Here is a 14,712-nt window from a genome sequence, read left to right as displayed (position 1 = left end):
CTAAAGGGAGCGAATACGTTCTTTTTTGTAACTATTTCTTTTTAAAATAACAGTATGTTATCTGATTTTCATTTACGTTTTATTAGAATAGTTTATCTTCTAATTGAAATTGAACAAAACCTGCTTCAGGAGTATTATTATATATATATATATATAAGTGCATGGTGTATATATATATATATATATCTATATATACACACACACACACATATGAAATAGTATATCTGTGTATGGTTGGTATACCTTATGCGTGATATCGACATGACTTCAAAACTTGCACATTGCGTTTTTTATTTGACTCGTGGGACAATCTAACTCGGGGAATACAGCATTTTACCATGGATTTTATCAACAGGTAAGCTTCATTAAAATATCATACGTTGATTCTAATCAACAATAAATCTATAATGTCATTCAGCTACGTATTACTAATACAGTAGTTCGGGTTACTAATACTCCATATAAGCGTATACATACGTTACACAACAATAACACTGTATAACTATCTTTTTTTTTATTAATGGTATTTTGTCACACATATAGAGAAACATAAGCGACCTCTGTGTTTAGTTTTCTTTCAAAACGCCGACCACAAATCTATTAGTCACGCAAGAGAGACCAGGTTGTCTTTTTTGATAAATTAACTGATATTTTTCATTCACAGATGAACCTTGGAGCTTTTCTAGTATGGTTATTGTGTAAACACAGGATAACAAAAACTATAGTATTTACGAAATTTTTGACCTAGTACTCTATATTGTTTGTTTTTCTTTTAAGTAAAAGAAGTTTACCAGAGCAAGTGGTTAGTGTTACATGCGATTATTTCGTGGGTCAAAATCAACGAAGCGCAAAATGATTGTCTCAGAAAATTTGTCACACTCTAAAGTGCGTATGTCTATGGGCCCAAATTACCGAACCTACCCCTTTTTTTTCTCTCCCGAGGGCATTAATGCTCCTTGTTGGGAGACGATCCTTCATTCACATTGGTAGATCCCAGTTTATACGACTCCAGGACACGTTAGTGGGTAAATTCAAATTTATAAAACCACTATCATACTCTAGTTTCAAGCACATTCCTCTGGTGACGTCAGCAGTGGGTTATGACTCATATATTATAGTCTTTGTTTTTTACTTTGTTCAATAAAATGCGAAATTTTGATAGCTTATTTATTATGTTGAGAAAAACAGGTAAATCAAAAACTCTTTTTGAGATAATTTTGAAATCGATCTGATCTGCGCGTTTATATTATATCTTTTCTTTTTTTTGGGGGGGGGGGTGGATAACTGAAGTGTACCGAAAATAATTTTTGAACCATTGAAAGGAGATTTAGGAGATGACTATTTGAATTCTGTGCCTATACTAATAAGTTTTAGCCCTGTGTTACAACATTCAGGAATTTAGAAAAAAACGTTTTTACTAATAATTATTCGTTACTTTCGGAAATGTCTAAAACGGGGACAGAATGTAAATGCGACTATTTAAGTAGTGTTCTTTCCTCTGAAATGTACAGAAAGTCCCTGCAGTAGAGTGTTTGTGTTTTTAGTGCAGAGTTACACACACACAATGGGCTATTTGCGGGAAATCGAAGCTCCGATCGTATCGTTGTAAAAGAGGAGTAAAATAGATGTTTTGCAGTCCACTCTGAGTACCAATAGAATTCATGTGTGGACGAAATGAAGACTTAATTAGTTTAAAATGTTTTTAAATTGTAAGTGAAAGAATTAGCAACGTAGCGTATAAAAGTTTAATTTCGCCGAAGGGGGCAGGAGACTGCCTGGAGGGATCACCAGTTTTAACTACTCGCAGCACTATACAGTAGTGTGTTGTCTGTCAGTCAGTAAAACGTGCGCATGCCATGAATCTCAAGAAGAATTATGCGTTCTGTAAGCTGCAACATAGCATGACATATGGACTTCAAAATCAAGAAATATAAATATTTGTTACTCTTAATTGTGGTTTAATATACTCTTGAAATAGAACACTTCCGGGGACCTTGCAGAAATACATCTAGTTATAGTTTTCTATTTCAATAATTGCAATCTACAATGATGCACAACGTAGCCACAGAAAAATATCACTGTGGTTTTATTTGTACAATAGTAACGTGAAACAGTGGAAATAACAGCAAACTATGCTCAAATCAAAGATAAAATAAGCAGATGACGAAGTCGGTTTTTGCATTATAGTAATGCCAAGAAATATTAGACCAGAAAACACACACACAGAAAACACCATTTCCACCAGATAACTGTTCAGCAGAATCTGCTGTTTATGTAGAATACTAACCTCAACATTATAAAATATCTATAGAACACACACACACACACTAAAAAAAACACCATTTTCACCAGATAACTGTTCAGAAGAATTTGCTGTTTATATAGAATACTAACCTCAACATTATAAAATATCTATAGAACACACACACACACACACACTAAAAAACACCATTTTCACCAGATAACTGTTCAGAAGAATTTGCTGTTTATGTAGAATAGTAACTTCAACATTATAAAATATCTGTAGAACACACACAAAGTATTGAAAGGCTGATATAACTATAAAAAGATACTAGTTATAAACGATCTTATATCACCAAATTTGTTATTATTATTATTTAATTGGACACTTAACGTTTCACTAAAATACCAGACAGAACAAAGCTTTATTTGGAAGAAAAATAACAAAGTTGGTGTTATAAGGTCTTTTATTAGTAGTATTAAAATGCCTTTTATATTCCAATAAACACTACAGAAATTATATATTAAAACTTAATGTTCATCACAATATAGTTATGCCGCATCTTTAGAAGATGAATGGCGGAAAATTGTTTTAATATGTATATGTGTTTATTGCTACTGCTTTGATTGTCAAAAATGTTTTCATTTATAACCTTCGAGCGTGCTCTCTGATGTGGGAAGATAGCACATGTATATTGATTTCTGCTAACCTGTACTATGAGTTTTGAAAGAACAATTTTAGTGATGGAGAATATTGGATGTATAGGTGTCTTCAATACATGTAATCGTGTTCAGTAATCTTCACATACTGACAAGATGTGAGTGAAGTAAAAAACACCAAACTCTGTGTTGGTTGTACAGGTGTCTTCAGTACGTCTAGCCGTGTTCAATAATCTTCACATACTGACAAGATGTGAGTGAAGTAAAAACACCAAACTCTGTGTTGGTTTTACAGGTGCCTTCGGCACGTCTAGCCGTGTTCAATAATCTTCAGATACTGACAAGATGTGAGTGAAGTAAAAAACACCAAACTCTGTGTTGGTTGTACAGGTGTCTTCAGTACGTCTAGTCGTGTTCAATAATCTTCACATACTGACAAGATGTGAGTGAAGTAATAAACACCAAACTCTGCGTTGGATGTACAGGTGCCTTCAGCACGTCTAGTCGTGTTCAATAATCTTCACATACTAACAAGATGTGAGTGAAGTAAAAAACACCAAACTCTGCGTTGATTGTACAGGTGTCTTCAGTACGTCTTGTCGTGTTCAATAATCTTTACATACTGACAAGATGTGAGTGAAGTAAAAAACTCCAAATCTGTGTTGGTTGTACAGATGCCTTCAGCACGTCTAGTCGTGTTCAATAATTTTCACATACTGACAAGATGTGAGTGAGTAAAAAACACCAAACTCTGTGTTGGTTGTACAGATGCCTTCAGCACGTCTAGTCGTGTTCAATAATTTTCACATACTGACAAGATGTGAGTGAAGTAAAAAACACCAAACTCTGTGTTGAATGTACAGGTGTCTTCAGTACGTCTAGTCGTGTTCAATAATCTTCACATACTTACAAGATGTGGGTGAAGTAAAAAACACCAAACTCTGTGTTGAATGTACAGGTGTCTTCAGTACGTCTAGTCGTGTTCAATAATCTTCACATGCTGACAAGATGTGAGTGAAGTAAAAAACACCAAACTCTGCGTTGGATGTACAGGTGCCTTCAGCACGTCTAGTCGTGTTCAATAATCTACACATACTGACAAGATGTGAGTGAGGTAAAAAACACCAGACTCTGTGTTGGTTGTACAGGTGCCTTCAGCACGTCTAGTCGTGTTCAATAATCTTCACATACTGACAAGATGTGAGTGAAGTAAAAAACACCAAACTCTGCGTTGGTTGTACAGGTGTCTTCAGCACGTATAGTCGTGTTGAATACTCTTCAACAAGTTGACACTAGTTTTATAAGATGAGAATGAAGTAAATAAATCCTGTTTAGTTTCACAAAAATACCACCAAAAACAATATTCCACCAACCAATCACAGACTATTATGGAATTTTCGACACTCAAACCTACAAAACAAAATGTTTATACATCAGATTGTTTGTCCAGAGTGTCGATATGTGAAGTTTGTTGCTGTCTTTTTTCAGGCTTACATTCAAACGTCAGGTTTACATGTCATGGAAATGAGGCAGCATATTTTTAGGTGTTTGTACTATTCTTGTTTCATGATTTAAACATATAATCAGTAAATACCTGTCTTTACTAACGATAAGGGTAAACACACATATAAGAAGTTTTGACATTTCGGCATTATTTTTAGGATGTGAGACCACAAAAAATGCATTGTTAATCAAATTAGGAACATAATTATTAAATATGCAGAAACGTGTTTAATGATTCGTCGCTGCTAGATAAATCATTAGCGGTATGAAATACAAGACTACATTAGTGGTTGTGATATACATATGAATTTTTTTTTTCAATTTATGATTATAGTATTTCTCTAATGGTTCTACTGCTTGCCATGAACTATTTACCGGTAAAACTTCTAGTGTAATGTTCCTGTTTTTGCCTCTCTCGCGAGTAGGTTTGAATGCTGGACTTCTCGAATGCCAATCGACTTCCCTATCAACTGAACTGCGTGATAGTAATTGTGATAGTAAGACACTTTTCAATAACTTAAAATGCCACACTGTTGCACACTAGGCGTAATGGTCTTACTTTAAACTAACCCTTATATGTATAGCATTTTAGTTGTTTTTTGACTTCACACTGAACCTATGTTTATATAGGATTTGAAGATTATGTAGTATTAGCGCTTCTAATCTATTCTTCTGAATTATTCACCAAGCAAGCTGTTTAAGATACTGAATAGTATTAATAAATGTAAAGCCTAAACTGTTATTCGATTCACCACTTGTCAATAAGTTATACCGGTTTCGGGGAATTCCACCCCTCATCATTAACTCTGGACAAGAACAAACTGAGGAAAACAAGAGCAGTAGGTGTCTCAAGGTAGATACTCGTCTACTGCAGTAACGTTAGTCTTTTTATTGATACATTCCTATGGGTTTGTGTCAGGCATAGTAGTTCTCATGAAATTGACCTCGCACTGTATAATATGGAGCCTTAACTTTTTTTTTTTTATCAATGAACTACTGTCCCAGAAACCAAAATGTATTAACTGGGTTGTGTTAGGCCTAGCAGTTTTCATGAGTTATATGGCGTAACTTTGTACGATGGGTTTGTTTGTCTTTTAATTACGCCCAAAACCGTTCCTAATGTAGCAGCGATAGGCTAGAGGGAAAGCAACTATTCAACACCACCCAACGCCAACTGTTGAGCAACTTTTTACCAACGAACAGTGGGATAAACCGTCACATTATAACGCCCCCACAGTTAAATGGACGAGCATGTTCGATGACGGGGATTCGAACCCACAACTTGAGTACTCTAACCACCAGGCCATGCCAGGCTTTACTTGGTTGTGTTAAGCCTTGCAGTTTAAATGAGTTATATGACGTATCTTTACGTGATGGGATTTTGGTTTTCTTTATCAATGAACCAATGTTCTAGAAACCCAACAGTATTTATTGGGTTATACATTTTTATTAGTATATCTGTGTTAGTGTGTGTGTGGATATAAATTACGTGTGTATTAGTGACATGATCTGTATAAACCATAAAAAAATCCGTGTCTGTCTGTCCGTTATCTAACTACTCCTAGGTCGTTGGACCAGTCTGAACTAAACTTTGTAGGAGGATAGTTTAGAACAAGGAGCATGTTAATGGTGGGTTTACAACCAATCCACCGATATTATTGCTGGTATTGAGCATTTATTATCTTTGACGCAAGTTAACGTAAACTACATAGATGGCGCCACGTCCTTACACCGAAACCAAAAAACTTTATTAAATTCTTTATAACACAACATACACACAGTGGGGGAAGCATACAAAAGTCTTATATATCTCGGAGAGTACGATGAAAAAAATATGGCCGTCACTATTGCAATACAACATAAGCTCAATTGAAGTTTTTTACTCCAACAGCCACCATGATGCTGATATGAAGAGCCGTTTCTTGAGTTATACCCAATTCCTACTTTGACCCGTGACCTTTCAACTTCGGCCTGTAAGGCACTTCTGATTGATCGCCAATCAATTAATCACGTAAAACACTGTGGAAGGACATTAAGAGCTGGGTGTTAAAAGCAGGCAACAGAAAGTACCCCCTACCGCCACTATTTCTCAACTACCTTTTCTAACAGAATCACCCTCACCATTTCACAGTGTATACCATGTTTTAAGTATATATACACATTGAGCTTATACAAAACTTTTGGTGAGGTAATAATGAATACTGTAGAAATATATTACGTTATAAATAAATGATGTGAAAGTTAGGATTTTTGTGTTATTTAGCATTCTCCCCTCACACACACTCACACTTTTTTTTTAAGTTCCTAACCGAGACGAAGGACAAGTACCTCAGCTTGTATGTTATAATCAGTGAATTATCTGCTCATTCATTGCCAAGTTAGATTATCCTATGGGCGGCAATGTGGCTACTTAAATGTTTTGTAACAAAGAGATTTTCTTTGGTCAGATCAAACATTAAAAATAAGTATTTTGTTTAACTTATTTTTACGTTTTCTGTTCTTCATGTTACGTACTAGCATGTTCAGTTTTGTTAGGCGGTAGGTATTCAATCTACTGAATTTTTTTATAAAATTTTGACTTTAAAACGGGCCGTGTATAGAATGTAGTATAAAAATAGCTGTAAACCTGAACAGTCATATTTAGTTGAACCCATTGACTTCACTAATATAAGAATAATACTATTTGTGTACTTGTTAATGAACAGTTTATTTAACATGTTGAAAACCAAAAATTTAAATAAAAACGGAAAGTAATGAGCTGAACGTTTTTCATCTTCATCGAATTGTTACAGAAAGAATCTGTTTACTAAGAGAGAAGAAACTTTATATATTCTAACAAGCATGTGTATTAATATATAAATAGAAGTCCAAGTACCCAGGCTTTTAACAAGTATATGTGTTATTATATAAATAAAACAGATAAATTACACCTTCAAATGTGATAAGTAAACTAATTACTCGGTCTTTGATTTTAAAAAAACTCAAGATTAGTTTTGATGTATATATTATCATACACAAATATTTGATATAAATTTGTTTAAGTGGTTTTGTAGCAAAACAACCATTCTTCAGTCTGAAACTGACTTTTTACATCAAAAATGTTTTCTATACTGTTGCATTCATGCATTCTACTCTCACAGGGATTTATCTAGCAGTGATCAGTACTTGAATGAAGTTTCTGCATAGCATATTACACAATTTTGTATTACACTTTCCGTTATATATGCAGATATATTTACTAATTTGAATTTTTTCCCAATCGTAGAATGGTAATTTTGTTTACTAATAATACATACATATTCAGTTTCTTGTAGAAAGCTTCAGTTTTTACTTCTTTATTGTTTCTAAAAGCAACCATTAGTTCTGAATCTTGTACAACTTCTAAAAGAAAACGCTAGTCCTTAATCTAGAATGGGATCTACAAGTAAACATCCTTCGGTTACTCTGTAGTTATAGAATTAAACACACACCCTTACTTATTTGTAGGCGAAATAAATTGGAACATCTGTCTTATTTTTTCCGATATTCTAGCATCAGTTATCATGCAGATGTCATCTGTATCATTCAGTTTATTTAAAATTGAACAGATAATTCGGGTACATTTCAATTAACATTATTCCAGCATAGTTGTATACTAAAACAATGTTAATTGAAATATACATGGATGACTTGCTCAATTTTCAATGAATATTACAAACATTTTGGTGAACAATGTACAGTCTGATACAGTTTTGCTCTTACTGTTTTTATTGATACTGCCTTAGGCTTTTTATCTTCTTCAGATCTGTGCATGTTTTTCAAATTGTAACGGTCTAAAGTAACTCGCCGTAATAACCAGGGTTGAACTAAAAAATACAAATTTATTATACTTTGACAACCACAGAAATCCAAAGTGTACTTTTAAACTATTGAAATACAAAATACCAAAATACAATAAAGAAATATGTACCTGGTCAGGAATTGAAACTAACGTTAATGAACAATACAATATGTAAATATAGGTTAATAAGTATTTCAATAAATAACGAAATCAGGAGAAAAAAGAGAACCAGATAAAAAAAAACAACTAATTCAACAATAACAATACCCCGTATTTAAACTACACAATCACTAACAACATTTAGTAATAATCAACAATAATACTGTTCAGCTATATTTGGTGAACTAACTTGTTACATCACAATGTAGGGTTTTGATTCACTTGTTAGGTCACGAGATTACGAATCATGTGCTCGTTATTTACATATTTTTGTGCTTAATATCTGTATGTAATTTACATACTATTGTGCATAAGTTGTAAGTAATTAATAATATCTGTATGTTACCGCTAGGGGAAACTGATGTCAGTTTCATAATATATACATATTTACTCAAAATAACCGTGATCATCAGAAGGTGAGTTAGCGTTTTAAATGTATCTGAAATTCATAGATAAACTAAACGATAGAAGAAATAGTAAATGAACGATAAACACAACCAAATAAAAACAGATTTCGCTATCTCACAGAATGAGAAAATACTTAAGTATCAATGTTTTCATATAGCACAATCAGTTACTGAAGTTATTTAGCTTTAAAATACGAGAAACTTCTCAAGAGGAAGCTTTCGTTATTTTCGCTTGAAATCTTCGTGTCCTTCGTTAATCCAACGTTTTCTTTTGTTACGCAGGTACTGGGATGGCTGTGTTGGAAAGGCGAAGAAACGCTATCCAAACATCAAGCTATGGCTGACTCTTTTGACGCCGTCAAAGAGCAGGAAGGGGAATTTGAGAAATTCTACTTTTTGGCCATGGTAAGGTTAATTAACGTAATAATTCAGAAGTCTTGACAGGCAAATAATTCAGAAATGTAGAGGTATGGGATTGTTGTTGTTATTTGTTATTAAGCATAAAGCTACACAAAGGGCCATCTGTGCTCTGCCCACCACGGGTATCGAAACCCAGTTTCTAAGTATAAGTCCACAGACATACCAGTATGCCACTGAAGGGGCAGAGGTTTATGAAAATCATAGTTTTAGGGGATAAGGTGTTGTGGTGTTGTAACCTGTAATAATATCATTGTCATTAAGCTCATTGAAGGTCATGCCTTTCGGAAGTTTTATTAACATGTATCATATACCCAAAACGTCAATGTGCAAAGTAATTAATAGAATATTTGAAACCAGTAATTACCAAAATCGAAAGAAAAACACTTACAGGTACAGCTGCACCTCTTCCACACATATGGAGTTGTGCAACAGAAGATCGAAATCCGACCATAGCAAAGGTTGGTGTACAAACCTAGATTTGAGGTGCAAAGTTGGAATCTTCCATAAGCAAGGCATTGCATCTTTTTACATAAGGTAGCACACAGGCATTGTATTCCTGTTGTTGACAAGTGATCTTAATAATAATGGTACAGCATTCAGTTGAAGAGGGTGTCATTAGTTGTATACTGAACGGTTTCCAGAATAATCGTAATGTTTCATATGAGGTGATAGGAAACTTGTGTCAGCGGCTGCGTGCTACAGGCTTATATATGTATAAACGCCATACCAGCCCACCATAAACAGCAACCAATATTGATAATGAAACCGCTATATTGGCATTTTTCACATGTGGGGAGCACTTTGAACACAGCTATTGATTGTTTGCCACCATTATTATATTTTCCTCATTTTGTTTTTATGCCTACAACTGTTGGTTTGTTGTGAAGCGATATATATAAGTAAATAAATCGAATACTATCAGTTACACTAATTATCAATGACGATTAAATCAGCACTATAAAACATTATTTTCCATTATCAGTCCTAGTTGTCAACATTAAGTCATTTAACGGAAAATGTCTATGGTCAAAAGCACCCAAACGCGTTGGGGATATTCAATCCAGCAGCTATGGGCAATCGCGGCTGAAAGGGCAAATATGTTCAGCGACTGGATACGAACCTGCGACCCTCAGATTGCAAGTCAAGTGCTCTATCCACCAGGCTAAGCCAAGCCTTTTTATCCTCCTGTGAGTCAGCGTTAAATTTTACGGGCTTATAACGATAAAATCCGGGGCTGGATTCCACGCGATGGATACATTGCAAATAGCCTATTGTGTAGCTTTACACCAAGAAGCCAACAACAATTTCCTCTCTCTCTGCATGTTAAAAAAGTAAAATAGTAAAAATATATTTGTAACAAGTAAAAAACGAACGTACAGGCCCGATTTACAGCTTAGCGCAGAAATCAAGCTAACAAGCAGGTTGCTGTTATATAATTATATTGCAGGGATTTTTGAAAAAATGTCGAGCTCATTTTTAATCGATACTCCCAAATAGATGATATGATACAATTATAAGGTCTAATTTAAAACTTGATTTGGAGTAATAAGTAGTTCCCGGACAGATGATATGGTGCAATTATAATGTGTAATCTTAAACTTGATATGAAGTAAGTAATAGTTCCCAGACATGTGGTACAATTATATAGTGTAATTTTGAACTTGACGTGGAGTAATAAGTAGTTCCCGGACAGATGATATGGTACAATTATAATGTGTAATCTTAAACTTGATATGAAGTAAGTAATAGTTCCCAGACATATGATATGATACAGTTATATGGTGTAATTTTTAACTTGCTTTGGAGTAATAAGTAGTTCCCAAACAGATGATATGGTGCAATTATAATGTGTAATCTTAAAACTTGATATGAAGTAAGTAATAGTTCCCAGACATGTGGTACAATTATATAGTGTAATTTTGAACTTGACATGGAGTAATAAGTAGTTACCAAAACAGATGATATGGTGCAGTTATAATGTGTAATCTTAAAACTTGATATGAAGTAAGTAATAGTTCCCAGACATATGATATGGTACAATTATATAGTGTAATTTTGAACTTGATATGGAGTAATAACTAGTTCCCAGACAGATTGGTGTAGTTTTAACTCGAGATGGAGTAATCAGTAGTTCCCAGAGAGATACCTTGTAGTAATAAGATGTAGTTTTAACTTGATATTGAGTAATCAGTAGTAGATATGGTGTAGTTATAAGGTGTTCCCAGTAGTCCCCAGACATATGGTAAGGTGTAGTTATGAGGTGCAGTTTAACTCGATATTCGTCGAGTCTGAAACTACCGTGAACTGATTTACAGTGTGATAAGTATTGTCCAAATGTATTCTGTTATAAAATGTATTTTGTATCATTTATTGTTGAGCTTTTTGAAAATCCTAGTCTTTAATAACTCTTACCGATCACTGTAGAGGCAATAATATTTGTGTGATTCATCATAGCTAATGTGTTTTTTAACTGTAATTCAAATCAGAAAGTGTCGAATTTATATCTTAGACGTAATATGTTTGCTTACACGTTATGATTCTGGAATGCAAGGTAACAACTTGTACTATATTGCCGTCTCATAACGTTCTCCTTCGTACGTGTTTGTTTTTTAATTGTTTGTTTGTTTTTGAATTTCGCGCAAAGCTACACGAGGGCTATCTGCGCTAGCCATCCATAATTTTGCAGTGTAAGACTAGAGGGAAGGCAGCTAGTCATCACCACCCACCGCCAACTCTTGGGCTACTCTTTTACCAACGAATAGTGGGATTGACCGTCACGTTATAACGCCCCCACGGTTGAGAGAGCGAGCATGTTTGGTGTGACGGGGATTCGAACCCGCGTCCCGCAGATTGCGGGCCGAGCGCCCTAACCATCTGGCCATGTCGGGCCCTTGTTTTTTAAATACTGGTTTTAAGCATTTAGAATTGTACATTTAAAATGTTTGTAGTGTCCTCTAGTGTTTTAACAACCACGTATTTTTCAAAAGCATAGTTCTAGAAACATTTTTTATGATTAAAACATTCTTATGAATCTTTTATGGGTAAAATAACTAGTCTTATGGTAGGATGACACCAGCGAAAGGCGCGAGATACTTTCATATGTACATTCTGGCGTCGTCTACTATACACATTATTAGAAGTTTATGAAATTAATAACGAGTTATTAATTTTTAATTATTTTTTTGCCCATGAAATCAAATCATCTAATCTAACATATTAATGCTATAGATGTTTGAATTCACGTTTCACAGTGAAAAGTGACCCTAAGAAAACTAAATGTTCTGTAAATCGCCCATTTTTAGTTACCCTGTCTGTTATTATCGTCCTGCATATATAACGCAAGCATGTTTCGTTGTTGATAATGGTATATTTTAAACCAGCAACCAGTAGTACTATATTTATTGATTTTAACGTAGGATCAATAAGATTTGTTTGTTTTGAATTTCGCGCAAAGCTACACGAGGGCTATCTGCGCTAGCCGTCCCTAATTTAGCAGGTGTGTGACGTAATATGTTTGCTTACACGTTATGATTCTGGAATGCAAGGTAACATCTTGTACTATATTGCCGTCTCATAACGTAAGACTAGAGGGAAGGCAGCTAGTCATCACCACCCACCGCCAACTCTTGGGCTACTCTTTTACCAACGAATAGTGGGATTGACCGTCACATTATAACGCCCCCACAGCTAAAAGGGCGAACATGTTTGGTGTGACGGGGATTCGAACCCGCGACCCGCAGCATGCGAGTCGAGCGCCCTAACCACCTGGTCATTCCGGGCCGATCAATAAGAATTCGGGGAATTATACCTGGAGGCTCTAAAAAGTTTTTTAATTGATTTCGAATCACAACAGAGAAGTTGAACTTTAAATATTGTGAAAATATTGTGACTAGTCTGTCTTTTTGTTTTACAAACTACTTCCTAGGTTGTAAATGCAATGTAGAAATATATATAAAAATGCAAAAACAATTGCAAACAATTCGGAACATTTTCAGAAAAAAGCTGTTATTTTTTAGTGTCATTATTACATAAAAAAATAAGAATTTTATGCTGTGAACAACATTGTGGGAGGACACTGTGGTTGTGCGTGTTTCACAGAATCAGCTTACGATTTTCAGTATCTCTAACCGCCTAGGTTTTATGAATTTGCTAATAAGTACAAGATAATGTGTCTACAGCCAAAGAGTATAATTTTGATTCTCAGAAGTTTGTTTTCGTTGAATTTCGAGCAAAGCTGTTCGAAGGCGATCTGCGGAAGCCGTCCCTAGTTTTGAAGTGATCGACTATAGAGGGAAGGCGGCTAGTCAACACCACCCGTCATCAACTCTTTTGATACCCTTTATCAACGAATAGTTGGATTGACCGTCACATTATAACACCCCAACAGCAAAAATGGTGAGCATGTTCGATTACGGGTTCCGATCACGCGACCTGCAGATTGCGTGTCAAGCACCTTAATCTCCAGGCCATGCCAGGCCTAATTGATAAATAAGATTGTCAATGTAACGTATCACTAGGGCCGCCCATCCTTTACTGTTTTGGGTACATTTAAACGTAACAAATGTTTTATTACGTTTCACATTGAAAATCAGTAAAGGTACTTTATTTTGATTATATCAATACAGACGACGTTTTATTTACCAGTTATAAGTTATATCGAACTCCGAGGTATTTTAGAAGACAATGTGATACTGAAGATGAACAAAAAAAAATAATTTTTCAAACGTGTTTTGTAAAGTAGCGAAAAGGTACAAAGCCTGACATGAGGTTGATGCATTACGCACTCGTGAAAACACGTGCTGCGTTTTTCCGGATGAGAATCACGTGAGCTTTAGCTACAATATTAGCAAGTAGAAGATGTATGGGTACAACTTCTCTCTAACTCTCGAAAAACAAAAAAGCCTACAGAATGGCTATGGCTACAGAATACAGCGAGTTTCCAAAACTCAGCACTGGAGGGGGGGGGGTGTTTATAATTGTACATTTCTGTGTTTGGAATGTTGCAAGTGAGTTTATACAATAAGTTATTCAAATTTCGGAGTTTAAGAAGTAAAGAACACATGGTAAACCAAATTTAGAAAACAACCCTAAAAGCAAGAGGTTATATCATATATATGTATGGAACCTTCATAACGTTTTCAATAAGTTAAGTTACTTAAATGTCTGTTTTGTTGTTTTTGAAAATCCTTCTCCTTAAGGATTTTATTGTAGAATTTTGCTTCCAAATTATGGTATGTTGTAGGTTTTGTTTAATAGTTGTTGAATACCGTTCCAGTTTCTGTTCGTGGTCGTGATTGAAAAGCGTGTGATCTTACTTGAAGGTTATTTTGTAGGTTTTGTTTAAAAATTATAGGACATTGTTTCTTGTAGGCTGTGTTTAAAGACATAGGATGTTGTTAAAGCATTTTATTTCTGAGTTGTGTTTGAAAATCCAGGATGTTGTTGAAGGGAGGTATTTGTAGGTTGTGTTTTAAAACTTAAAGGTTTTTTTTTGTAAGTCAG

At 34.8% G+C, this 14,712-nt stretch overlaps 1 protein-coding gene across 1 annotated transcript in view; it reads left to right on the top strand.

The window, feature by feature from the left end:
* LOC106464844 (puratrophin-1-like) overlaps positions 1–14,712 on the top strand; it is a gene marked incomplete at its 3' end in the record, with an annotated part of 83,881 nt that overhangs the window by 57,519 nt on the left and 11,650 nt on the right. The window contains exon 10 of the mRNA XM_013924999.2: positions 9,073–9,195. Within this exon, the coding sequence (XP_013780453.2) occupies positions 9,073–9,195 (123 nt within the window). The remainder of the gene's footprint in view (positions 1–9,072; positions 9,196–14,712) is intronic.

The sequence above is a fragment of the Limulus polyphemus genome, unplaced genomic scaffold (genome assembly GCF_000517525.1).
Source record: "Limulus polyphemus unplaced genomic scaffold, Limulus_polyphemus-2.1.2 Scaffold1758, whole genome shotgun sequence".
NCBI lineage: Eukaryota > Metazoa > Arthropoda > Merostomata > Xiphosura > Limulidae > Limulus > Limulus polyphemus.
This window is presented reverse-complemented; position numbering and strand designations above follow the sequence as displayed.